The sequence below is a fragment of the Pelodiscus sinensis genome, chromosome 18, assembly GCF_052426305.1.
Source record: "Pelodiscus sinensis isolate ZL-2025 chromosome 18, ASM5242630v1, whole genome shotgun sequence".
Lineage (NCBI taxonomy): Eukaryota > Metazoa > Chordata > Testudines > Trionychidae > Pelodiscus > Pelodiscus sinensis.
This window is the reverse complement of record NC_143069.1, coordinates 1,887,942-1,914,356: the sequence shown is the minus strand read 5'-3', so window position 1 is coordinate 1,914,356 and position 26,415 is coordinate 1,887,942. Positions and strand designations below refer to the sequence as shown.

General features: G+C 64.0%; 1 protein-coding gene across 2 annotated transcripts; it reads left to right on the top strand.

The window, feature by feature from the left end:
• Nucleotides 1-16,427: 16,427 nt before the first annotated feature.
• Nucleotides 16,428-26,393, top strand: LOC142823881 (cytochrome P450 2G1-like). Of its 2 annotated transcripts, XM_089769873.1 has the most exons (9): nt 16,428-16,932; nt 17,715-17,877; nt 18,424-18,573; nt 18,754-18,914; nt 19,703-19,879; nt 21,442-21,583; nt 22,135-22,322; nt 22,596-22,737; nt 23,378-26,393. In XM_089769873.1, exons 1-9 carry the CDS (start codon nt 16,756-16,758, stop codon nt 23,671-23,673), a joined length of 1,596 nt encoding a protein of 531 aa, XP_089625999.1. In that variant the 5' UTR covers nt 16,428-16,755; the 3' UTR covers nt 23,674-26,393. The 2 variants fall into 2 exon arrangements, with proteins under 2 accessions (XP_089625999.1, XP_075771700.2); XM_075915585.2 differs by lacking the exon at nt 16,428-16,932 and having other exon boundaries at nt 17,019-17,877.
• The last annotated feature ends 22 nt before the right edge of the window (nt 26,394-26,415 follow it).

Sequence of the window (26,415 nt, the reverse complement as noted above, 5' to 3'; positions counted from 1 at the left end):
GCTCCGCTATATATCTCCTCCCGGGCGGGTTGGGCCCTGCCTCCTGCCTTGCATAACCCCTTGGGCAAACACTGCTGGTACTGCCCAATCATTAACTCCTTGGTTGGGGATGCCTTTGGTGCCGGGGAGATGTGCGTTGGAAGATCTCTGGCTCTGGAGTGTGTCCAGCCTGGCTCTGGAGTGTGTCCAGCCTGGCTCCGGAGCGTGTCCAGCCTGGCTCCGGAGCGTGTCCAGCCTGGCTCCGGAGTGTGTCCAGCCTGGCTCTGGAGTGTGTCCAGCCTGGCTCCGGAGTGTGTCCAGCCTGGCTCCGGAGTGTCTAGGCTGGCTCCGGAGTGTGTCCAGCCTGGCTCCGGAGCGTGTCCAGCCTGGCTCCGGAGCGTGTCCAGCCTGGCTCCGGAGCGTGTCCAGCCTGGCTCCGGAGCGTGTCCAGCCTGGCTCTGGAGTGTTCAGCCTGGCTCCGGATTGTGTAGCCTGGCTCCGGAGTGTCTAGGCTGGCTCCGGAGTGTGTCCAGCCTGGCTCCGGAGTGTCTAGGCTGGCTCCAGAGTGTGTCCAGCCTGGCTCCGGAGTGTCTAGGCTGGCTCTGGAGTGTGTCCGGCCTGGCTCCGGCATGTTTAGCCTGGCTCTGGAGTGTTTATCTCTGGGGCTGGGGGCAGGGCGTGTTGCGTCCGGTCTCTCCAAAGGCACAGACCTGAGGCGGGCGAGGCTGGAGCCCAGCAGGAGGCCGAGGGGGAAGTACAACGTGAGGCCGGACCCCGGGGGGCCACGGGGCCGACAGCTGCGGAACTGGGGCTAGAAACTCTCGTCTGACGCCGCTGCCGGGCCTTGGGGCGCAGGCCCCTCGACAGGGCAGGGGGGCACACGGCCGGCCCCACCCAGGCCCTGCGCAACGCCGCAGCTTGGTCAGTGCCCGGGCCCCACCGGTCGGAAACGCCCCCGGGCGAGTGAGGGCCCCGGCAACGCAGGGCAGCGACGGGCCGTGTTCTAGCGCCGCCCCGAGCGGCCGTCCAGCGCCGGTGCCGCCTAGCAGCCCGGCAAGGGGCCCCCTGCTGGGGGGTGAGCAGCCACCCGCCCCACCCACTTCTGCCTTGGCTGGGGGCAGTAACCCGCGTCCCGCCCCCGTGGGGTCCCGAGCTCCTCCCACCCAGCCGTCCCCAGAGCGCCTCTGGCCGGTAGCCAGCCAGCTGTCCCCGCACCGCCCGCCTTCCGTCCACCCGTCCATCCCTCCTTCCGCCTATCTACCCATCTGTCTCTCCACAGGCCCCTCCGTCCCCCCATCTATCTACCCATCTACCCCCCACACGCCCCTCCATCCCCCCATCTATCTACCCATCTACCCCCTACACGCCCCTCCGTCCCTCCATCTATCTACCCATCTACCCCCCACACGCCCCTCCGTCCCTCCATCTATCTACCCATCTACCCCCCACACGCCCCTCCGTCCCCCCATCTATCTACCCATCTGTCTCTCCACAGGCCCCTCCGTCCCCCCATCTATCTACCCATCTACCCCCCACACGCCCCTCCGTCCCCCCATCTATCTACCCATCTACCCCCCATACGCCCCTCCGTCCCTCCATCTATCTACCCATCTACCCCCCATACGCCCCTCCGTCCCTCCATCTATCTACCCATCTACCCCCCACACGCCCCTCCGTCCCCCCATCTATCTACCCATCTACCCCCCACACGCCCCTCCGTCCCCCCATCTATCTACCCATCTACCCCCCATACGCCCCTCCGTCCCTCCATCTATCTACCCATCTACCCCCCACACGCCCCTCCGTCCCCCCATCTATCTACCCATCTACCCCCATACGCCCCTCCGTCCCTCCATCTATCTACCCATCTACCCCCCACACGCCCCTCCGTCCCCCCATCTATCTACCCATCTACCCCCCACACGCCCCTCCGTCCCCCCATCTATCTACCCATCTACCCCCCACACGCCCCTCCGTCCCCCCATCTATCTACCCATCTACCCCCCACAGGCCCCTCCGTCCCTCCCTCCATCTATCTACCCATCTACCCCCCACACGCCCCTCCGTCCCTCCATCTATCTACCCATCTACCCCCCACACGCCCCTCCGTCCCTCCATCTATCTACCCATCTACCCCCCATACGCCCCTCCGTCCCTCCATCTATCTACCCATCTACCCCCCACACGCCCCTCCGTCCCTCCATCTATCTACCCATCTACCCCCCACACGCCCCTCCGTCCCTCCATCTATCTACCCATCTACCCCCCACACGCCCCTCCGTCCCTCCATCTATCTACCCATCTACCCCCCACACGCCCCTCCGTCCCCCCATCTATCTACCCATCTACCCCCCACAGGCCCCTCCGTCCCTCCCTCCATCTACCCATCTACCCCCCACACGCCCCTCCGTCCCTCCATCTATCTACCCATCTACCCCCCACACGCCCCTCCGTCCCTCCATCTATCTACCCATCTACCCCCCACACGCCCCTCCGTCCCCCCATCTATCTACCCATCTACCCCCCACACGCCCCTCCGTCCCCCCATCTATCTACCCATCTACCCCCCACACGCCCCTCCGTCCCCCCATCTATCTACCCATCTACCCCCCACAGGCCCCTCCGTCCCTCCCTCCATCTACCCATCTACCCCCCACACGCCCCTCCGTCCCCCCATCTATCTACCCATCTACCCCCCACACGCCCCTCCGTCCCTCCATCTATCTACCCATCTACCCCCCACACGCCCCTCCGTCCCTCCATCTATCTACCCATCTACCCCCCACACGCCCCTCCGTCCCTCCCTCCATCTACCCATCTGTCTCCCCACACGCCCCTCCGTCCCTCCATCTATCTACCCATCTACCCCCCACACGCCCCTCCGTCCCCCCATCTATCTACCCATCTACCCCCCACACGCCCCTCCGTCCCCCCATCTATCTACCCATCTACCCCCCACACGCCCCTCCGTCCCCCCATCTATCTACCCATCTACCCCCCACACGCCCCTCCGTCCCCCCATCTATCTACCCATCTACCCCCCACACGCCCCTCCGTCCCCCCATCTATCTACCCATCTGTCTCCCCACAGGCCCCTCCGTCCCCCCATCTATCTACCCATCTACCCCCCACACGCCCCTCCGTCCCCCCATCTATCTACCCATCTACCCCCCACACGCCCCTCCGTCCCCCCATCTATCTACCCATCTACCCCCCACACGCCCCTCCGTCCCCCCATCTATCTACCCATCTACCCCCCACACGCCCCTCTGATCCTCCATCTATCTACCCATCTACCCCCCATACGCCCCTCCGTCCCCCCATCTATCTACCCATCTACCCCCCCCCCTCCGTCCCCCCATCTATCTACCCATCTACCCCCCACACGCCCCTCTGATCCTCCATCTATCTACCCATCTACCCCCCACACGCCCCTCTGATCCTCCATCTATCTACCCATCTACCCCCCACACGCCCCTCCGTCCCCCATCTATCTACCCATCTACCCCCCACACGCCCCTCTGATCCTCCATCTATCTACCCATCTACCCCCCATACGCCCCTCCGTCCCCCCATCTATCTACCCATCTACCCCCCATACGCCCCTCCGTCCCCCCATCTATCTACGCATCTACCCCCCACACGCCCCTCTGATCCTCCATCTATCTACCCATCTACCCCCCACACGCCCCTCTGATCCTCCATCTATCTACCCATCTACCCCCCACACGCCCCTCCGTCCCCCCATCTATCTACCCATCTACCCCCCACACGCCCCTCTGATCCTCCATCTATCTACCCATCTACCCCCCATACGCCCCTCCGTCCCCCCATCTATCTACCCATCTACCCCCCATACGCCCCTCCGTCCCCCCATCTATCTACCCATCTACCCCCCACACGCCCCTCTGATCCTCCATCTATCTACCCATCTACCCCCCATACGCCCCTCCGTCCCCCCATCTATCTACCCATCTACCCCCCATACGCCCCTCCGTCCCCCCATCTATCTACCCATCTACCCCCCACACGCCCCTCCGTCCCCCCATCTATCTACCCATCTACCCCCCACACGCCCCTCCGTCCCCCCATCTATCTACCCATCTGTCTCCCCAGGCCCCTCCGTCCCCCCATCTATCTACCCATCTACCCCCCACACGCCCCTCCGTCCCTCCATCTATCTACCCATCTACCCCCCACACGCCCCTCCGTCCCCCCATCTATCTACCCATCTACCCCCCACACGCCCCTCCGTCCCCCCATCTATCTACCCATCTACCCCCCACACGCCCCTCCGTCCCCCCATCTATCTACCCATCTACCCCCCACACGCCCCTCCGTCCCCCCATCTATCTACCCATCTACCCCCCACACGCCCCTCCGTCCCTCCATCTATCTACCCATCTACCCCCCACACGCCCCTCCGTCCCCCCATCTATCTACCCATCTACCCCCCACACGCCCCTCCGTCCCCCCATCTATCTACCCATCTACCCCCCACACGCCCCTCCGTCCCTCCATCTATCTACCCATCTACCCCCCACACGCCCCTCCGTCCCCCCATCTATCTACCCATCTACCCCCCACACGCCCCTCCGTCCCCCCATCTATCTACCCATCTACCCCCCACACGCCCCTCCGTCCCCCCATCTATCTACCCATCTACCCCCCACACGCCCCTCCGTCCCTCCATCTATCTACCCATCTGTCTCTCCACAGGCCCCTCCGTCCCCCCATCTATCTACCCATCTACGCCCTACACACCCCTCCCTCCATCTATCTACCCATCTACCCCCCACACGCCCCTCCGTCCCCCCATCTATCTACCCATCTACCCCCCACACGCCCCTCCGTCCCCCCATCTATCTACCCATCTACCCCCCACACGCCCCTCCGTCCCTCCATCTATCTACCCATCTACCCCCCACACGCCCCTCCGTCCCTCCATCTATCTACCCATCTACCCCCCATACGCCCCTCCGTCCCTCCATCTATCTACCCATCTACCCCCCACACGCCCCTCCGTCCCCCCATCTATCTACCCATCTACCCCCCACACGCCCCTCCATCTATCTACCCATCTACCCCCCATACGCCCCTCCGTCCCTCCATCTATCTACCCATCTACCCCCCACACGCCCCTCCGTCCCCCCATCTATCTACCCATCTGTCTCTCCACAGGCCCCTCCGTCCCTCCATCTATCTACCCATCTACGCCCTACACACCCCTCCCTCCATCTATCTACCCATCTACCCCCCACACGCCCCTCCGTCCCTCCATCTATCTACCCATCTACCCCCACACTCTCCTCCGTCCCTCCATCTATCTACCCATCTACCCCCCATACGCCCCTCCGTCCCTCCATCTATCTACCCATCTACCCCCCACACGCCCCTCCGTCCCTCCATCTATCTACCCATCTACCCCCCACACGCCCCTCCGTCCCTCCATCTATCTACCCATCTACCCTCCACACGCCCCTCCGTCCCTCCGTCTATCTACCCATCTACCCCCCATACGCCCCTCCGTCCCTCCATCTATCTACCCATCTACCCCCCACACGCCCCTCCGTCCCTCCATCTATCTACCCATCTACCCCCCACACGCCCCTCCGTCCCTCCATCTATCTACCCATCTACCCCCCACACGCCCCTCCGTCCCTCCATCTATCTACCCATCTACCCCCCACACGCCCCTCTGTCCCTCCATCTATCTACCCATCTACCCCCCACACGCCCCTCCGTCCCTCCATCCATCTACCCCCCATACGCCCCTCCGTCCCTCCATCTATCTACCCATCTACCCCCTACACACCCCTCCGTCCGTCCCTCCCTCCATCTATCTACCTATCTACCCCCCACACACCCCTCCGTCCGTCCCTCCCTCCATCCATCTACCCATCTACCCCCTACACACCCCTCCATCCGTCCCTCCCTCCATCTATCTACCTATCTATCCCCACACACACCTCTCCATCTGTCCCTCCGTCCCTCCATCTATCTACCCATCTATCCCCACACACACCCCTCCATCCATCCCTCCTTCCATCTATCTACCCATCTACCCCCATACACATCCCTCCTTCCGTCCCTCCTTCCGTCTATCTACCCATCTACCCTTACACACACCCCTCCGTCCGTCCCTCCTTCCCTCTATCTACCCATCTACCCCAACACACACCCCTCCGTCCCGCCGTCCCTCCATCTATCTACCCATCTATCCCCACACACACCCCTCCGTCCATCCCTCCTTCCACCTATCTACCCATCTACCCCCATACACATCCCTCCTTCCGTCTATCTACCCATCTACCCCCACACACACCCTCCATCCGTCCATCCGTCCGTCCCTCCGTCTAAACTTCTAGCCCCCCCTGTGACGGCGCGTGGGGGGTTCCCCGTCTCCTGCACCCCGAAATGGCACAAACAGACTGCACCAGCCAGTGGAATTGAGGGTGGTTTATTGCTCCTCCAGCACAGCGCAGCACAGATGTAATCTGGTTACAGGAACTGGGCTAGGATGCCTCAGGCCCCCTTGAGATGGGGGAGACTGGGCCCCTAAACTCCAGCCCCTTCCCCTAGGCTCTCCTCCATGCTCCCAGACAGTAACTAACTAAATTCCCTTCCAGCCCTGGCCCCCAGTCAGGGCAGCCTTCCACCTTCCTTTGTTCCTCTCCATGGGGGGTGTCTGGCCACTGGTTCAACAAGTTTGGCATTACCTTTGCATAGTGAGGTTTTCCCTGCTGGGTCTTGCTCCAGACAGCAGGGGTCACCACAGCCCAGCAAGTACCCCCACTACGTCACACCCCCACACACCCCTCTGTCCATCCATCCATCCATCCACCTCTGTCTACCCATCTATCCCCATATATACCCATCCATCTCTCCACCCAAACATCCATCCATCCATCCACCCCATCTGCCCATCTATCCCTACACCCCTCCATCCATCCATCCACCTTTATCTACCCATCTATCCCCACAACCATCCATCCATCCCCATTCACACCCTTATCTACCCATCTATCCCCACAACCATCCATCCATCCCCATTCACACCCTTATCTACCCATCTATCCCCACAACCATCCATCCATCCCCATTCACACCCTTATCTACCCATCTATCCCCACAACCATCCATCCATCCCCATTCACACCCTTATCTACCCATCTATCCCCACAACCATCCATCCATCCCCATTCACACCCCTCTACCCATCTATCCATCCATCCCCATTCACACCCTTATCTACCCATCTATCCCCACAACCATCCATCCATCCCCATTCACACCCTTATCTACCCATCTATCCCCACAACCATCCATCCATCCCCATTCACACCCTTATCTACCCATCTATCCCCACAACCATCCATCCATCCCCATTCATCCATCCCCATTCACACCCTTATCTACCCATCTATCCCCACAACCATCCATCCATCCCCATTCACACCCTTATCTACCCATCTATCCCCATACACACCCCTCCACCTATCCATCCACCCACCTATCCCCACCCCACCATCCACCCATCCCTCCACCCAGCCATAACCCTCTGTCCATCCATCCACGCCCAGGTCCTCCTCTTTATTTATTTAAACAACCGTCCGGGGAACTCCCAGCGACTGCTCGGCGTCTCCTAATCCCAGCAAAGCGCACGGCCCAAGACTTGGGAACGAGGCCCCTGCCTCCCAGCGATGCCCCTGGATTTTCCTTCCCAGGCCACCGCTCGTCTTGCGGCATCGGGGGCTCCGTGGCGTGGAGCGTGGCTGCCCATCGCTCCGCCTCGCCCACACAGGCAGGCCACCTGGGCGCGGAGCTGGAACCCAGCCCCCCGGGCCTGCCTGGCAAGGGAACGGAGCCTTGATTGACTCAGAGCGGGAGCTAGGAACGAACCTGAGCAGCCGGCCGGGCTAGTTGTCATCTTTCTGCTCTGCTTCCGGGACCGAGCCTGCTTCCTACAGCGCCTCCAAGCCCAGGGCGCATCCGCAGCAAGAGAGGGGCCGAGAGAGGCCCCATATTGCAACCGCACCAGCCCCCGGCCCCCAACCATCGCACGCACGCCAGCCTCCCTCGGGCGGCTCCCCGCCCATTTCTTGGCACCCCCCTTTTTTCAGAAGGGGAGACAAGAAATCTGCCGAAGGTCTTGCCCCCTCCAGGGCCGTGTGCGTCTGCGCCCCCCTGCGGAGGGTCTCACAGCCCCCCAGTCTCTCCAGTCCATCTGGTGGCCGATTGAGCTGACCACGAGGGAGGAGCCGTGGTGCCGAGCTCCGAGGCTGCAGGACTGGCCCCAAGCGCCCCGCTTGTGTACTGGTGAATTCCCTTGGGCGGCTCCGGCTTTGGCCAGGCCAGGCTGGCGCCGTGCACCCGTCTCGCGGGTTCGATGGCTACTGTCCACGTTGCCATCGGCCCCTGCTTCGTGTCTCGCGCGGGGAGGTCTCCAACGTCCCGCCACTGCCCTGCGAGGGGCTCGCGTCTTCTCGGCCCGCAGGCGGCTCCCCCCAGGCCTGACCCGCCCTCACACCCCGCTCGCCGGCGCGGCGCGTTTCCTGCTCGGCAGGGTTGCCGGGCGGGGCGGATTACGGCTTAGGAAGCGGGAGGGAGCGCCCGACACCGGGACAAAGGGGCCCTTACACAACTCCCTTGGCCAGGCCCTGTGTCGCTGGGCGCGCCCAGGAGAAACCCGACCCCGGAGCAAACCCTGGCCAAGGGGGCGGGGGGCCGGCCGGGCCAAAGAGGATCCTTGGGCGCTGTCACGTTATTGGATTGTGACGGGAGCAGCCGGGTCACTGCTGCACCCATGGGGGGGTGTTCGCCCCAAACGTGGTACAAAGGGGCCATGGGAGGGGTCAAACAAAAGCTACTTTCTTCTGATTCTATATTTGCTCTTCATAGATCTGTGTAATGTCTGTGTGCGGAGTCAGGGATCTGTATGGAGGCTGGGAGTCTCTCTGAATGTGCTTGAGCATTGGGCAGGGCCCGGCCTATGGACATGCTAATCAGCGAGGCCCTGTGGGACAATGGCTCTCAATGGGCCAAGGACACACCTCGGGATGAGGGCGGACACCTGAGGGCTGCCAGCAGGGGACACAGGGATAGGCCGCTGGCCAGGTGACCTGCTGCAGCCAAGAAGAGAGCAGGAAGGAGGGATAAAGAGGCCATGTGGGGGATTCCATCTTGGTTCTCAGCTCAGCACTTCATCCCAGAGGCAGCACTGCAGGGATTGAAGGGCCGGAAAGACCTGTGGACCCATCCTGATCCTAGGATGTGCAACAAGGACTTTTAAACCAGCAGCTGTAACATCTCTGCTAGAGCCTGCACCGAGGACTGGGAGATTCGATGCATGTAACGTACTGTACTTTAATAACCTTACTCTCAGGCTTTTCTTTTTTGTAGCAATAAGCCTTTAGTTGTTAGATGCTAAAGGATTGGCCCAGCGTGATTTGTGGGTAAGGTCCAGAGGGTAAATTGACCAGGGATCTGTGGCTGGTTTCTTGGGACCAGACAGAACTTGTTCGGGGTAGGTGGGATTGGCTGCTAGGACCCCCACCGGTGTATGAGGCCCGGGGCCATCGGGGGCATGGATATTGCTGGGGTGCCGGAGGGGTTTTGCTCGTGAGGCTTCAGGCAGGCAGCTGAAGTGCTCTGTGGGACTGGTGTGTGGCCTGTGTGGAGAGGTCACCAGTCTGGGGGCTGTAAGGAGCCCCGGATTTGAGCAATTCGCCCTGAGCAGACGCCCTCAGCTGTGCCCAGACCGGCCCGGACTGTCACAGGCGCTAACGAGCGAGTCGTTATAGACGACTAATTACCACACTCCGCTTCCCTCCTTAGGCCAGCCCTGTGGTAGGGCAGCTCGGCCACCTTCTCGCACCCATGCAGCACGCCAATCCCCGGCCGGCCAGGGCCCTCCGCACCGAAGCCAGCCCATCCCCCGGCCGGCCCCCCCACGGGCTGTGCCCAGCGGCCCCCCCAAGCGGTGCCAAGCAGCATGAGGCTGCAGTTTGGGGGATTCAGGAGGAGCAGGGCTGCCACGCCACCGGCCAGAGCGAGAGAAGGCCCCAATCCCAGGCCAGCTCCAGGGGCCGAGAGCTGTGGGGCTGGCCCCACTGACCCCAGGGAGCTACGGCCCATTGACCCAGCTGGGCTCTGGCCCCCAAATTCGGCTCATTCATCCTGGTAACTTCAGGGCGCTGGCCTTGGGAGACGCCTTTCACTTGCATTCCCCTTTAGCCTCCCTCTTATCAGCGAGCCGCGTGCTCGGTAAGGCCCCGGGTTAATGAATGATCAAAGGCCGCAGCTGAACTCCCCCAGGCTGTGAACTGGGCTGACACCGGCGCTTTCCCCTCCGCTAGCTCTTCAGGGAGCTCGCTTCTGCGCCGAGGCGGCCACAGCCCTGACACCCAGCAGCGCCATCCGGGGCCGGGTCCTTTGGCTCCGCGCCGCTGGGGTCCGGGTCCTTTGGCTCCGCGCCGCTGGGGTCCGGGTCCTTTGGCTCCGCGCCGCTGGGGTCTGGGCCCTTTGGCTCCGCGCCGCTGGGGTCCGGGCCCTTTGGCTCCGCGCCGCTGGGGTCTGGGTCCTTTGGCTCCGCGCCGCTGGGGTCCGGGCCCTTTGGCTCCGCGCCGCTGGGGTCCGGGCCCTTTGGCTCCGTGCCGCTGGGGTCCGGGCCCTTTGGCTCCGCGCCGCTGGGGTCTGGGCCCTTTGGCTCCGTGCCGCTGGGGTCCGGGCCCTTTGGCTCCGCGCCGCTGGGGTCCAGGTCCTTTGGCTCCGCGCCGCTGGGGTCCGGGCCCTTTGGCTCCGCGCCACTGGGGTCCGGGCCCTTTGGCTCCACATCGCTGGGGTCCGGGCCCTTTGGCTCCGCGCCGTTGGGGTCCGGGTCCTTTGGCTCCGCGCCGCTGGGGTCCGGGCCCTTTGGCTCCGCGCCGCTGGGGTCCGGGCCCTTTGGCTCCGCGCCGCTGGGGTCCGGGTCCTTTGGCTCCGCGCCGCTGGGGTCCGGGCCCTTTGGCTCCGCGCCGCTGGGGTCCGGGTCCTTTGGCTCCGCGCCGCTGAGGTCCGGGTCCTTTGGCTCCGCGCCGCTGGGGTCCGGGTCCTTTGGCTCCGCGCCGCTGGGGTCCGGGTCCTTTGGCTCCGCGCCGCTGGGGTCCGGGTCCTTTGGCTCCACACCGTTGGGGTCCGGGTCCTTTGGCTCCGCGCCGCTGGGGTCCGGGTCCTTTGGCTCCGCGCCGCTGGGGTCCGGGTCCTTTGGCTCCGCGCCGTTGGGGTCCAGGCCCTTTGGCTCCGCGCCGCTGGGGTCCGGGTCCTTTGGCTCCGCGCCGCTGGGGTCCAGGCCCTTTGGCTCCGCGCCGCTGGGGTCCGGGTCCTTTGGCTCCGCGCCGCTGGGGTCCAGGTCCTTTGGCTCCGCGCCGCTGGGGTCCGGGCCCTTTGGCTCCACACCGTTGGGGTCCGGGCCCTTTGGCTCCGCGCCGCTGGGGTCCGGGTCCTTTGGCTCCGCGCCGCTGGGGTCCGGGTCCTTTGGCTCCACGCCGTTGGGGTCCGGGTCCTTTGGCTCCACACCGTTGGGGTCCGGGTCCTTTGGCTCCGCGCCGCTGGGGTCCGGGCCCTTTGGCTCCGCGCCGCTGGGGTCCAGGCCCTTTGGCTCCGCGCCGCTGGGGTCCAGGCCCTTTGGCTCCGCGCCGCTGGGGTCCAGGTCCTTTGGCTCCGCGCCGCTGGGGTCCGGGTCCTTTGGCTCCGCGCCGCTGGGGTCCAGGCCCTTTGGCTCCGCGCCGCTGGGGTCCGGGCCCTTTGGCTCCGCGCCGCTGGGATCCGGGCCCTTTGGCTCCGCGCCGCTGGGGTCCGGGTCCTTTGGCTCCGCGCCGCTGGGGTCCGGGCCCTTTGGCTCCGCGCCGCTGGAGTCCGGGCCCTTTGGCTCCGCGCCGCTGGGGTCCGGGTCCTTTGGCTCCGCGCCGCTGGGGTCCGGGCCCTTCGGTTCCGCGCCGCTGGGGTCCAGGACCTCCAGCTCCGCGCTGTTGGAGTCCGGGCCCATCAGGGGGCTGAGAGGTTTGCAGCTCTAGGAGGAAGCGGGGAGTTTTAGCGGTTCAAAGGGGGGTTGCACCCAGGGGGGTGCTCAGTGCCCGGATCTTACTGGTTACTGTGACAAGGCGGAGGGGGCTTGTTGTGTTAGGCCACAGAAAATTGGGCCTAGGGCGGTTGTGCTAAGACAGACCGAGAAGAGTCCAGCAAAGGGTTCTGGGTAGTCCCTGAACGAAATTTGAGACACGAGCTGAGCAAGGGCATGAGATAAGCGACCAGCTGCATCGTTGTACTGCTGAGCCGCACAGCTTGCTTAAGGAACTGATAAGAAAACTCCCTGTCTCCTCGATGTCTGGTACTCGCCTTCTGCCTTCATAAGAAAGTTGCGGATGTCTCAAGGCCGCCTTGTCGAGTTGGCAAGGTACGCGTGCATGCTACAGGTTTCTAACTGACAGAGACCCCCCTTTGTTTGCTTAAGTGAATAGCCGATGACGCGACGGAAGTGTCTATATAACCCCACTTGTGATAGAAATTGGGGCTGGTTCTTGGAGAGACGGGCTGCGCTCTATTGGCGTGTGCACTCTTCAATCAAGAGCTTTGTGATTAGACCTTGCTGGTGTGGCCTGTCTCTTTGCGGTCAGACCAGGACTGTCACCGACAGTCGTGTCAGAGAACAGCCCAGAACTGGAGCCGGCGTCTGGAGCCCCCCTGCGCAGAGGACACGGCCGGTTTTGGCCAGACGACAGACAAGGGGAGACCCCGGCACTGGGCCCAGCTTGTCACGTTACTGGATTTTAAGGGGAGCAGCCAGATCACGGCTGCACCCCTGGGTGTGTGTGTGCCCCAAAAGTCTGTACGAAAGGGGCCGTGTGAGATGCCACACGAAGGCTTCTGCTCTAGTGATTCTGTGTGTGCTATCCACGTACCTGTGTAATGTCGGTGTGTGGAGTTATGAACATGTCCTCTCTGTCGATGCTGGAAAATTCTCCGTCTGAGGCAGAGCAATGGGCTATGCTGACGAGCGAGGCTCCAAGGACAATAGATCTCTAAATGCCAAAGACACACCTGGCCACGGTCCATGTGACCCACTCCAGCTTGGGAGAGACCAGGGATGGGTATAAAATGCCACGTGGCCGACTCCATCTTTGTCTTCAGTTCGGCTCCGAATCCCAGATGGAGCCGTGCAGGGATCGACGAGCCGGGAAGAACCGTGGACCCGTCCCGACATAGGACGTACACCAGAGACTTTTAAGCCAGCAGTTAGAACATTTCTAAAGAGCCTGTGTCGAGACCGGGGCGAGTCGCTGCATGTAACGTAGGATACTTTCCCAACCTCGCTCTCAGGCTTTTCTCTCTTTTCGGAATAAACCTTTCCATTTTAGATGCTAAAGGATCGGCCCAGCGTGCTCTTGTGGGGAAGACCCAGAGTGTGAATTGACCTGGGGTCTGTGGCTGGTTTCTTGGCACCGGAAGAACCCGTTGGGGGTAGGTGAGATTGGGGTCTAGAACCCCTCACCTGTGGGCAGGCCCAGGGCTGTTTGGGGCCTAGGAAGAGCTGGGGTGTCCGAGGGATTTTGCTCGTGAGGCTTCAGGCTGGCAGTTGAAGCGTTTGGTGGGACTGGTTGGTGGCCTGTTTGGGAAGGTCTCCGGTTAGGGCCTGTACGGAGCCCCGATTTGAGCAATTCGCCCTGAGCGGACGCCCTCGGCTGTGCCCAGACCCGGCCCGGCCCGTCGCACAGCTGGTCCCAGGGGGGAGAACACTGGAGGGGAGGGGGGCAGAGAAGAGGGGCCCGGGCGACCCTCTTACCTGGGGAGACGACAATAGCGGGGGAGGGGCTGTGGCTGGGGTATTGGGGGCTCTGCCGGGAGACGGGGGCTGTTTTGGGGGGCTGCGGGCAGAGCAGGCAGGACTCAGCCGGCTGCAGGGAGGCTGGCGTGTGGGCTGGGGGCCAGGCCGACTGGCCTGAGGGATCCTTTGCTGCATTCAAAGCTCAATAGACCCTCCTGTTTGGGGCGGGCAGGGAGTCGCTCTGGGCTGGGGAACAGGGGGCGCTAGTCCCTCTGGGGGTGGGGGCCCCCGGGGGCCAGAGGGAGGGGACCCCCCGAGGGGGCTCATGGCGGAGGCAGGCGGCTGGAGGCCCTGAGAGGCACTGTCCCAGAGGCGGAGGGGCGGACCCCCCAGGTGAGGGGCCCCCCAAGAGGGGGTCGCCGCACTGGAGTGGACTCCCCAAGGAAGGGCTGTCTCCTTGCCGCTGGAGTGGAGGGGCCCCCCGAGAAGGGGCTGCCCCACTGGCTGTGGTTGGAGGGGGGTCCTGCCTGGGGACGGACAGGCCGAGCGGGGGCACCGCCTGTGAGCCGAGACAAGCACGCAGCCGGCCAAAGGGCTGAGTGGGTTGTAGCCGTGATGCTGTTGTCCAGTCTCGGCGCTTTCGGGTTCCATTCCCCGCCGCGCAGGGTCGCCCAATGAAATGAAGAGGCATAGGAAGAGGTTAAAACAAAGCAAAGGAAGTTTTTCTTCATGCAGCACACAGACAACCTGCGGAACTCCTCGCCACAGGAAGTTGTGAAGACCAGGACTTTCACAGGGTTCAAAAAAGAGCCAGATAAATTCATGGAGGATCCGTCCATCAATACATATTGGCCAGGATGGGTACGGATGGTGTCCCTGGCCGCTGTTTGCCAGAAGCTGGGAATGGACGACAGGAGAGGGATCCGTTGATGAGTCCTTGTTCGGTTCACTCCCTCTGGGGCACCTGGCTCTGGCCGCTGTCGGCCGGCAGGACCCCAGGCGAGATGAACCTTTGCCGTGACCCTGTCGGGCCAGGCCAATGTTCTGTTCTTCGCGTGTGCTGTTATCTTTTGAAATATTTGCCAGCTGATTAAAATGTGGCCAGAAGGGGTTCGCCAGCTCTGAGGCCAACTGGACCAGGCTCACGTTGGCAAGGTGGCGGTATGCTCGGGCCTCGTGCGGTGAGCCCTGTAACCCCCCGGCCCCGCTTCACCCCCCGGCCGCACAGCGGAGGGGTCCAACGTCCGCTCCGTTGTCGTTCTTCTACACGGGAATCAGGCAGGACTGCCCAGTCCTCCACCAAAGAAACCAGAGGGGGCCAGGGCCGAGCCAACCCTGGAAAGGGGGGGGCGACCAGGGTTCCCCCCTTTCCTTGGCTTGGACTGAGCATGCTCAGTCGCCCTGCTGAAGTTGCTGTCCTCTGTCTGCCCCCCCTTCACTCTGCTGCCATTGTGGGATGCACTGGTCCCCCCCCCCCATCTAAAATAGAACCCCTGGAACTGGCCCAGCCCCATGGAAACTTCACCCGAGTGGTGATCTTGCCAAGGGGCACTGGCCAGATGGGGCACTGGTTGGGGGGAGCGGACAAGCCGTCCAGACCCCGGCTGAGATCAGGGCCCGTCGGGCCGGCACCCCCAGACCCCGGCTGAGATCAGGGCCCGTCGGGCTGGCACCCCCAGACCCCGGCTGAGATCAGGGCCCGTCGGGTGTGGCACCCCAGACCCCGGCCGAGATCAGGGCCCGTCGGGTGTGGCACCCCCAGACCCCGGCTGAGATCAGGGCCCGTCGGGTGTGGCACCCCAGACCCCGGCTGAGATCAGGGCCCGTCGGGTGTGGCACCCCAGACCCCGGCTGAGATCAGGGCCCGTCGGGTGTGGCACCCCAGACCCCGGCTGAGATCAGGGCCCGTCGGGTGTGGCACCCCAGACCCCGGCTGAGATCAGGGCCCGTCGGGCCGGGCACCCCCAGACCCCGGCTGAGATCAGGGCCCGTCGGGTGTGGCACCCCAGACCCCGGCTGAGATCAGGGCCCGTCGGGTGTGGCACCCCAGACCCCGGCCGAGATCAGGGCCCGTCGGGTGTGGCACCCCCAGACCCCAGCTGAGATCAGGGCCCGTCGGGCCGGCACCCCCAGACCCCGGCTGAGATCAGGGCCCGTCGGGCCGGCACCCCCAGACCCCGGCTGAGATCAGGGCCCGTCGGGCCGGGCGCCCCCAGACCCCGGCTGAGATCAGGGCCCGTCGGGCCGGGCACCCCCAGACCCCGGCTGAGATCAGGGCCCGTCGGGTGTGGCACCCCCAGACCCCAGCTGAGATCAGGGCCCGTCGGGCCGGCACCCCCAGACCCCGGCTGAGATCAGGGCCCGTCGGGCTGGCGCCCCCAGACCGTGAAGGTAGTTAACAAACAGGGATTCCCAAGGCCTCCCGGGGACTCTGTGGCGGAGAACTGAAGCCGGCTTCCCCTTTTCTCAATGTTAAGTATCAGAGGGGTAGCCGTGTTAGTCTGAATCTGCAAAAGCGACGAGGAGTCCTGTGGCACCTTAGAGACTAACTGAAGTGTAAGAGCATAAGCTTTCGTGGGCAAAGACCCAGTTGCATCTGACGAAGTGGGTCTTTGCCCACGGAAGCTTATGCTCCTACACTTCAGTTAGTCTATAAGGTGCCACAGGACTCCTCGTCGCTTTTTCTCAACGTTGTGTCCCAGCACAAACCTGTCTGGGCCCAGCGCACGACCCAGCCCCTTCCAGCCCTACCCGGGCCGGTGCGCCCGGCGCCCGCCATCGCTCGGGTCAGCTGCACCCATGTGTAATCAGCGCCCGATAAGAACCACCTCCGCCTCCGGCTCGGCCGCCCCGCTGGGTAAATACAGCCGGCCCGCCCGCCTCACAGCGCCACTGGGGTGCTCCTAGACCCGCGGGCCAGGCCGGGACTCGCGGCAGCGTCTCGCCGGATTCCCGCTCCCAGGAGACGCCGCAGGATGGGGGGCGGCGAGGCCACGGCCCTGCTGCTGCTCTGCCTTTCAGCCCTGATCTTCCTCCTCCTGCGCCGCCCGAAAGCCCGACGGGGTCCCCTGCCCCCCGGCCCGGCCCCCCTCCCTGTGCTGGGCAACGCGCTGCAGCTGAGCACGGCAGGAGTGGTGGACGCGCTCCGGGAGGTAGGTCTCCCCCCGCCAGCGCCCAGCGGTGCCCTGGGACCCGCCTCAGGAGGCCTGAGTGTTCGCTGCCGGGTCCGTGGCTAAAATTCGCTCCCCTCCACCGCCAGGCACCTTGGCAACGTATTTCCCCCTTGATTACGGAGCCCTGGCTCGCCACAGCAAAGATCGGGGGCGTCAGGCGCTGTGCGTGCACGGTGCATGGGATGCGCTCCGCCCCAGAGCTAGCTGCATTTCCCCACGGCTCCTGGGCCCTGGCTGGGAGGCGCGGGGCCTGTGGCTACCAAATCGGCCCATTGAGGGTCGCGCGGCCAAGGGCCCCAGTGAGGCCGCCCCGCGGTGACTCCTGCTCGCTGCCCGCACGGCCGCAGCTGCGGGGGGTGGGGGGCCGGGGCTGGGGTTCTTCGCGGCCCGATGGCTCGCCGGCTGGGTGCCCCGTGGCAGGGCCGGGGCGCGGCGATCTGGGCCCCAGGGGAGAGCCGGCGTGGGGGAGGACACGGGGCGGCGGCTTGCGGAGGTAAATGGGTTTTGCACGGTTCACCGGCCGGGCCGTGGCTGCACCCACAGGGCGGCGGCGAGGACGCCGATTGACACGCTCGCACCTGCAGCACCGGGGGGCAGGGCGAAGGTGCCGCGCGGGGCAGGGCCTCGCAGGGGCCGGGGTGGGGGGGCCCTGCAAAGGCTCGTGGGGCAAGAGGGCAGAAAGGGGCAAAGCCCCCAGCAAATCAGCGCCCAGGGACGGAGCCGCTCTCGACTCTGCCCCACCCGACCCGACGTCTCCGCAGCTCGGGGCCGAGTACGGCCCGGTCTTCACGGTGCACCGGGGCCGCCGGCGGGCGGTGGTGCTGTGGGGCTACGAGGCGGTGCAGGAGGCCCTGGAGGACCGAGCGGAGGCGTTCGGCGGCAGAGGGAGGCTGGCGGCCTGGGAGGAGGCGCTCCAGGGGTTTGGTGAGTTCTCGCTGCGCATGTGCGGCGTGAGGGCCAGTGTCTGGGAGACAGGCCCCATCCCCAGCTCAGGGAGGAGAGTGGGGTCTAGTGGTTAGAGCACAAGGGGCAGGGCGCCAGGACTCCTGGGCTCTCTCCCTGCTGAGGGAGGGGAGCGAGGCCTAGTGGTTAGAGCACAAGGGGCAGGGCGCCAGGACTCCTGGGCTCTCTCCCTGCTGAGGGAGGGGAGCGAGGCCTAGTGGTTAGAGCACAAGGAGCGGGGCACCAGGACTCCTGGGCTTTCTCCCTGCTGAGGGAGGGGAGCGAGGCCTAGTGGTTAGAGCACAAGGGGCGGGGCGCCAGGACTCCTGGGCTCTCTCCCTGCTGAGGGAGGGGAGCGAGGCCTAGTGGTTAGAGCACAAGGGGCGGGGCGCCAGGACTCCTGAGTCTGCGACTGACTCTTGGGCAGTCCACCTGTGCCTTCTCTCACCCAGCTCCAGACCCGCCGAACGGGCTGGGGAGGTCGCGGGGCACTTCTAAGGCCGCTCTGCCCCACCCTCCACCCCCCAGGGCTGCTCCTGGCCAGTGGGGAGCGGTGGCAGCAGCTGCGCCAGTTCTCGCTCGTCGCGCTGCAGGACCTGGGCCCGGGCGAGCGGAGCGTCGAGGCGCGGATCCAGGAGGAGGCCCGGCACCTGGTGGAGGAATTCAGGAAAAGCGAGGGTTGGTCTATTTCTGGGTTCCTCTGTGCGGCCGGGCCGGCTCTGGGGCGCAGCTGGGGGGTCCCCTTCCTGCCCTGACCTGGGATCCTCCCCGCTGGAAGCCAGCTCCCTGCCCCGGCCGGCATTCTGGTGCCAAAACCACCCGACAGGGTGAACCTCCCGCCCCGCCGCCTCCTTCCAGGTTCTCCCTTCGACCCCGCGTTCCTCCTGAGCCGGGCGGCCTCCGGCGTCATCTGCTCCGTCGTCTTCGGCCAGCGCTTCGGCGACACGGACGAGACCTTCCTCAACGCGCTGGCCAAGAGCAGCCAGGCCTTGGTGCGGCTGAGCTCCACCTGGGGACAGGTGAGAGGCCCCGGAGCCAAGACTGGGATGGGACCCCCAGCTCTTTCGGCGCCCCCCGGAGGCAGGTCCTCAGCCCTCTCCCCTTTATCCTGCTGGAGTGGGGCAGAGTCACCCCCACGGAATCATCTGCCCAACCAGTTCTTAAAAACCTCTGGTTTTCCAAAACCTCCGGTTTTCCGCAACCCCCCAGGCCACCTGTTCTTAATTCTCCGGAGAGGTTCCGGAGCCGGGGAGCCAGGACGTCCTGGCTCCATCACTTTTAAGTAAGAGCGCGAGGGAGGGGGGCAGGTAGCGAGGAGCAGGAGCAGGGGTGTCCTGGGGCGGACAGGCGCCGTGGCCTCGGGGAAAGAGGCAGGGTGGGAGAAATATCGGAGCCAGGAACGATACAAGGAGAGCAGAGTAGATCACTGGAAAGGTCTCTTCTGGCCTCGCCGCCTCTGAGTCTGAGACACGCTGGCGCCCGAGAGACGCCACCTTTGGGAAGTAAAACAAGACTTGCCCTCCGGGGCGGACTATCTGCCCCAGCTGGCCCGTTCACAGGGAACCAGGGGAGCAGCTGGATCAACATCCAGCGCTCTTGCGGGCCGGCGGCGAGCTAACACTGCTGCTGGGAATTCGCACCGATCGCACGAGAGACAAAGCAGGCTGCCCCTCCGCACACCCCACCCACGCTAGGCCTCCAGTCTGGGAGCATACCCTTCCCCGTGGGGCCACGTGGACCAGGAACCCCCGGAGCACGTACAGCCGCAGCGGCGCTGTTTTAACACGGCTGTCCTGCACCCCGACAGCTCTACGAGATGTTTTCCTGGGCCATGCGCTTCCTCCCGGGCGCCCACCGACAGCTCCTGCGAGACCTGGAGGACGTCCGCCGCTTCATCGCGGAGAGGGTCAGCGCTACCCGGGCGTCTCTGGACCGCGCTAACCCGCGAGGTGTCGTCGACTGCTTCCTCGTCCGGATGGAGAAGGTTCGGCGCCACAGGCGCGGGGGGGGGGGGGGCGGGGCCCCGTCGGCCTTTGCTTTCATGTGTGTGACGCCCGTGAATCAAAGCATGTTTCTGAAGCGCCCCTCAGCCGCGAGGCCCACGAAAACGCCTGCCCCCTCGGCGCCTTGTGCACTGGAACCCCCCTCTTTGGGGCGGGGTTGTTCCAGTACCAAGAGGGTGGCTAGTGCTATGGTCACACAATAGTAATCAGTAAATATCTGAGTCCGACCACGGCGCCCGAGCACCTCTGTGACCTCAGAGTCCCCCCATGATAACCTAGAAACCCCACGGAAACCCAGACTCTCCAGTGTCCCTTAGCGCCTCCATGGAAACCTACACTCTCCATGGAAACCCAGAATCTCCAGTGCCTCCATGGAAACTTAGAATCTCTATGGAAACCTAAAATCGCCATGGAAACCTAGACTGCAGGTTAGGCCTGACCATCCCGGTAGCTCCCCAACAGGGCCCCACAGTGACCGAGACTCTCCTTAGCCCCTGGCTGCCTCCATGGTAACCTGGGGACTCCATCATTACCTGGGAACTCCATGGTAACCTGCAAACTCCATGGTAACCTGGCAAGTCTATGGTAACCTGGGAACTGCATGGTTGTCTGGCCCCTGCATGGTAACCTGGCAACACCATGGTAACTGAGGAACTCCATGGTAGCCTGACTCCTCCATGGTAACTGGGCGACATCAAGATAACTAGGCAACTCCATGGTAGCCTAGTAACTCCATGGTATCCTGAGTAACCGAGCAACTCAATGGTAACCAGGCAACACCAAGATAATTAGGCAACTCCATGGTAACCTGGCAACACTGTGGTAACTGGGCAACTCCATGGTAACCTGGTAACTCCATGGTAACCTGGCAACACTGTGGTAACTGGGCAACTCCATGGTAACCTGGCATTGGGGCTGGGGGCATGAGCTCAGACTTTCGTCCTGTCCGACCCTGGCTTATGGCCCAACGACTGTTTCCACGGGGCAGTTGCCTGCAAGGCTGAGGCTGGATCCCAAGCCCAGCTGTGACGTAGTGGGGGTACCTGGCTGGTTTCTATGCTGCTGGCTCTGGGGTAACCCCCACTGGCTGCCGTGGGTACCACGACCCAGCAAAACAGGATGAGTCACTATGCAAACCAGTGGCCAGACACCCCCCATGGAGAGGAACAAAGGAAGGTGGAATGCTGCCTTGGCTGGGGGGCAGGGCTGGAAGTGAGTGAGTTGGTTGCTGGCTGTCGGAGGGCATGGAGGAGAGCCTAGGAGAAGGGGCTGGAGTTTAGGGGCCCAGTCTCCCCCATCTCAAGGGGGCCTGAGGCATCCTAGCCCAGTTCCTGTGACCAGATTACATCTGTGCTGCGCTGTGCTGGAGGAGCAATAAACCACCCTCAATTCCACTGGCTGGTGCAGTCTGTTTGTGCCATTTCGGGGTGCAGGAGACGGGGGACCCCCAACGCGCCGTCACACCAGCAAACTCCACGGGGCTCAGCTGACTTGCTCTGTCCCGCTCCCGGTGTGACCCGCGTCTCCGCCTGTGCGTCCCCAGGAAGTTCTGAGCCCCGCCACGGAATTCCACCTCCGGAACTTGGCCGCCACCGTGTTCGACCTGTTCTTCCTCGGGACGGAGACCGTCAGCGCCACCCTGAGCTACGGGCTGCTCCTCCTGCTGAAACACCCGCAGGTCGCAGGTAACGGGGGGCGCTGCAAGGAGGTTGCACACGCGGCCCGAGCCCCAGCTGGCGACAACGGGCGTGGTCCCTGGGCCCCCCCAGAGCGAGCATCCTGTGGCAACTTTCTGGCCCCCATCGTCTCAGCCTGCAGCTTGGCGGTGAGCCGGCGAGCCACGGGGAGCGGCGGGACCCGTCTCTGGCCAGCTACCAGAGCAGAGGAACCTCCAGGGAGTCGCCCCAGGAGCGATCTCGCTTCTCCGCGGCAAGGGACCCAACGGGCGCCTCTCGCTGGCTGACGCAGGGCACCCCGAGAGGGAGGGACTCCCTGGGCTGCATTCTCTGGAGTCAGAGGCCGGGCCCGGCACCCTCGCTGGCCTTCTCCGGGGCATGCCGCGCCCCCCGTCTCCCTGCGGCCACCCCCATGTGGCCAAGCTGCCTGGCCACCGGGCGACCCTCCAGAGCATCCCAGCCCAGCGGGGGGCAAAGCCCTGCTGCTCCCTGGCCCACGCTGCAGTGTCCTGGAACGTCCAGCCGAGCCACGCCCTATGTCCCTGCCCGCCTCGCTCTAGAAAAGGTGAGCCAGGAGATCCAGCGGGTGATCGGGCCCCACCGCATGCCGGCTGTGGCGGACCGGAGCCACATGCCCTACACCGACGCCGTCATCCACGAGATCCAGAGGGTCAGCGATGTGATTCCCATGAACTTCCCACATGCCCTGACCCAGGACACCCACTTCCGGGGCTACACCATTCCCAAGGTAACAATGCACGCTGTCCGTCCGGGCTGGACTCCCTTCCCCTCCCGCCCAGTGCTGGTCAGGAGTAATCCCACCGCAGCCACCATTAGACCAAGCTCCATTCACGGTAACCGATGGAATTGTCACCAATCCCCTTGAGCCGAAGCAAAAGCAGGATCCTTAGACCCATTTTGCAGAGGGGGAGACTGAGTCAGCAGCTGATCCCGGACTAGAACCCAGGAGGCCTGGCTCCTCGTCCCTCCCCCCTTCTAGTCACTGCCTCCCTTTGCCCAGGGCACGGAGGTGCTGCCAGTGCTGAGTTCTGTGCTGCGGGACCCCAGCCACTTCCACCGCCCCGACAGCTTCGACCCCGGGCACTTCCTCGATGCGCAGGGGGGCTTCAGGAGAAATGACGCCTTCATGCCGTTCTCAGCAGGTACGCAGCTGGGAGGGTGAAGGGGCACCGGGAACTGGGGGGGATTGGGAGACCCTGGCCGAGATCAGGGCCCGTCGGGCCGGGCGCCCCCCAGATCCCGGCCGAGATCAGGGCCTGCTGGGCCGGGCGCCGCCCAGACACAGAACAAGACACTCCCTGCCCCAGAGAGCTCAAAGTCCACCGTGAGTTAAAACCACCCGGCACAGCCGGCAGCTCCGTGTTGCACAGATCGGCCGCGACAGTCTCTCCGGCCCCCTCTGGGATTCCGGGAGCTGCCGTGTCTCTCCGGCTAGTTTGTCCGGGGGCTCCCCCAGGTGCCGCTCCTGGGCAGACCCTACGGCCCCCGTGGGGAGGGGCTCTCCCATGTCCCAGCAAACCCGCCTCCCCGCCGGTAGAACGCTTCCCCCAGGCTGGGGCTGGGGACTGGCCCGGCTGGGTCCCATTGCCCAGGCTGGCCAGACCGAAGAAGCCTTTGGTTTGGGTCCAAAGTCATGCAGCAAACCAGGACCGCCCCCCGGCTCTCCTGAAAGCTGCCTGCCCGCTCACAGCCTGGTCCCTCCCTTGTTCCTCTCCCCTCCTGCTGCAGACACCTGTTGATGAGGCTGGTTAATTTCACCCCCCCCCCCCCGTGTCTCCCCAGGGAAGCGTGTCTGCGTGGGCCAGGCGCTGGCCCGCATGGAGCTCTTCCTCTTCCTCACCGCCATCCTGCAGAGCTTCACCCTCCAAGCCCCCGGCTCCCTGCCGGACATGGGCGCCCCACCGCAAGCCAGCGGCTTTGTCCGCGTTCCACCCAGCTACCGGCTCTGTGCGGTGCCCCGCGGGGCAGGCAGCGAAGCGAGCGAGGAGCCCCCCAAAGATCGTCCGCAGGAGGAGGGGCGGGTGGGGGGGTCTCCACTGAATCACAGACCCTCCCGAACCCCAGCAATGGAAAAATAGGCCTGTTGCTGTCCGGACACGGTGGGGCCAAGAGGCTGTTTCCGGGAGGAGCAGGTGGTGGAGAGAGGAATCCGGGATTTCTTCAACGCTCTGCGAATGTACCAGACTCAGTCCCTGCGAGCCCAGGAGGAATCAAACAGCAGGGAGTTCCTTTGCTACCGATCCCATGCCTCTTTCGGACAGCCCTCCGCCCCCAACGCAATCACGCGCCTTCCCTGACTTTCATCGGCCTGGTTTCAGACCCATTCTCTCATCGGTCACCATCCTTTGCTCTGCGAATCCACAATGTTTGCAGCCCCGCCCAGCTGGGAGCCACCCACAAACAGAGCCGGCCTTCCCCAGAGCAGAATACAAAGTCGTGTCCGGGCACCTGAAAATTTGGGGCACCGCTGGGTCCTAATGGCCACCCATCCGCCTCTTTCTGTCCCTGTTCTCTGGCTCTGCTTCTTCCAAAGAGGAGCTAGTTAATGCACAAAGCCGGCCAGAGCCCTTAGCAGATACTGAACCTGTGAAACAGCCACTGGAGTGGTAACGAAGCCGTTTAACGGGCAGGTACAGACGGTCAGTTTCATCAAACGCTATGAGCCAAGCCCACTGAATTAGCCTCATTCCCACAGCTCCAGGGATTTCTGCCGCTGTTCTGTAGCTCTCTTGGGTTCTGTTATTGTCACTCCAGCTCGCCGGAGGAAGTGGGTTTTGCTCATGACTTGCTGTATTTTGGTTTGTCGCTAAGAAGCTACTTGGTGATTTTACTGCGTGAGGCGACAGGCTCTTGGGTTAAAATTGACTTGAAACGATTTCATTGGCGTGTGGCTGACGGTTATAAAATTGCAGCCATAAAAAAAGTTCCTCCCGGCTTCCATCGCATTATAGGACTGCGTAGGGCCCCATAAATCTGAAGGATGGTCCTGCCCTCCCGATCTCTCCGCTGCCTTCTCCAAGCGGCTGAGGAAACATCGAATGGCACCGGGCCCAGGGCTGGCTTCTAGCTACGACCTCCCAGTTTGCCAGCAAGCCCCTGAGAACGCCTCGGGGCGGGCAGGCGTTGGGCGAGTTGCGCGCCCGCCGCATCGGAACTTCTGCAAGGCCACGTACGGGACTGCGTCAAAGCCAAGACCGCGCCCGTCTGCGCCTTCCGCCCGCCACTGACCCAGCGACCCTACACGGGAAGGGCAGGAGACGGGCCGGACGGAGCTGTCACCCCCACCCCCACCCCCAGAATTCGGTTTCCATCTGGCAGGTTGGAATTTATTCACCGAGCAGCAGCAGCCCGGGCAACTCTGGTGTGCTTCATCGGCCGCCAAGCCAGGGTGCCACGGTGCCCCAGGAAGACGGGCAGCCGCCCCGTGCCTCGGTTTCCCCTGCTGTAAAACGAGGTTAATCGTTCGGTGTGGCTGTGAAATTGACAGCAAGGAAGGGCTGGTTCCACGTTGCCGCCGTTCTGGGACACAACAAACCCCTTTTGAAGTGGCGTCTCTTCAGATGGACCCCGCAGGCGGGCTGCCGGGGGGCCGGGCGTCCCTGGCAGGTGATGGCCAAGGGCATAGGTCTAGTAACTAGCTCTGCGTAGTCTCTAGACCAGTGGTCCCCAACGCGGTGCTTGCGGGCGCTATGGCACCCACCGGGGCATTTATGTGCGCCCGCTGAACCATCTGGGCCAGCCCCGCACCCAGGCGCCTGAGCAGCCCCGCCCCCGGCGAACCGCACATGAGGGGCCCCACCCCCAGGCACCCGGCAACCCCAAAAGGTTGGGGACCCCTGCTCCAGACCAGTGTTTCTCCACTAGTGGGACGAGTCTCCTTAGGGGGACTGGGGAGAGGTCTGGGGGGTGACAATGGAAAGTGGAAAAACTGAAGTTTGGGGTTTTTACTCTTATTTTTGTAATTTTTACACCCCAAACTTTCCTCACCTGCCCGGCTACGATTAAGTTGTTTAAACAAATGGGTTGCCATGGTAGAAAAAAAACCGTGTGTGTGTCTGAAACCTGTAGGTCCTGGGAGTACTTGAATGTTTGTAACAGGGTGAGAAACTCTGCTCTAGAGTCAGAGGGCCCCGTGTGTCGCCCTAGTGACCCACGGCAGCGCCCAGCGGGGAAAGGGCCGCCCCCCGCACACACCTAGCCCAGGAATTGATCCTCACGTCAGCGATTAAGGGGGGGGGGTTCAATGAACTAACCCGCCCCCGGTCGGAAAACGCTGCTTGATCACAACAAACCCTTCCCCGGAAATGTCTCCGCTTCGGCGGCGCTTTCCTCGGTGGGATTCCCGGGGGAGCCGGGGGTCAGCCCCCTGGGTAACAGAGCCCCCCGCTCCAAGACGCTGCCGCTGACCTTTGCCCCTGGCTCCGCCGTGTCCCGGCGCTCACCCCTGGTGTCAGGAACGGTTTCCAGAGCCCCAGTTTTCCAGCTGCCGAAAGCCCCGCGTGGGAATCCGGCTGGACCGGCGGCCTGGGCCGAGTTCTCTGGGAAGCGGTTCGCTAGCAGGGAGCCTCCGGGCTTGTGTCCCAGGCGCTGTGTTTTAACTCGCCCCGGCCCCTCTCTTAGCCCAGGATCCCCCCCCCCCCGGAACCGGGCCATGAAAACGGCCTTTGGGGGCCTTGGGATTTGCAGGGGGAAAAGGCAACTTTTTGTGACTTTTGGGGGAGCGGGTCCGGAGAAGCCACTTTCCCGCAGGGCGCAGCCAGCCCGCTGCGGTCCAAAAGCCGGCTTTCCCGGCGGGGACGGACGCCGGCGGCTGCTTTGCA

What these genes read in the sequence shown, in the direction of transcription:
- LOC142823881 (XM_075915585.2), top strand. Translation starts at nt 17,451, where the DNA reads ATGGGTTTTGCACGGTTCACCGGCCGGGCCGTGGCTGCACCCACAGGG. An exon ending in TGAGCTCCACCTGGGGACAG is followed by an intron (nt 18,915 to 19,702) that starts GTGAGAGGCCCC and finishes GCACCCCGACAG; the next exon opens with CTCTACGAGATGTTTTCCTG. An exon ending in CTTCATGCCGTTCTCAGCAG is followed by an intron (nt 22,738 to 23,377) that starts GTACGCAGCTGG and finishes GTGTCTCCCCAG; the next exon opens with GGAAGCGTGTCTGCGTGGGC.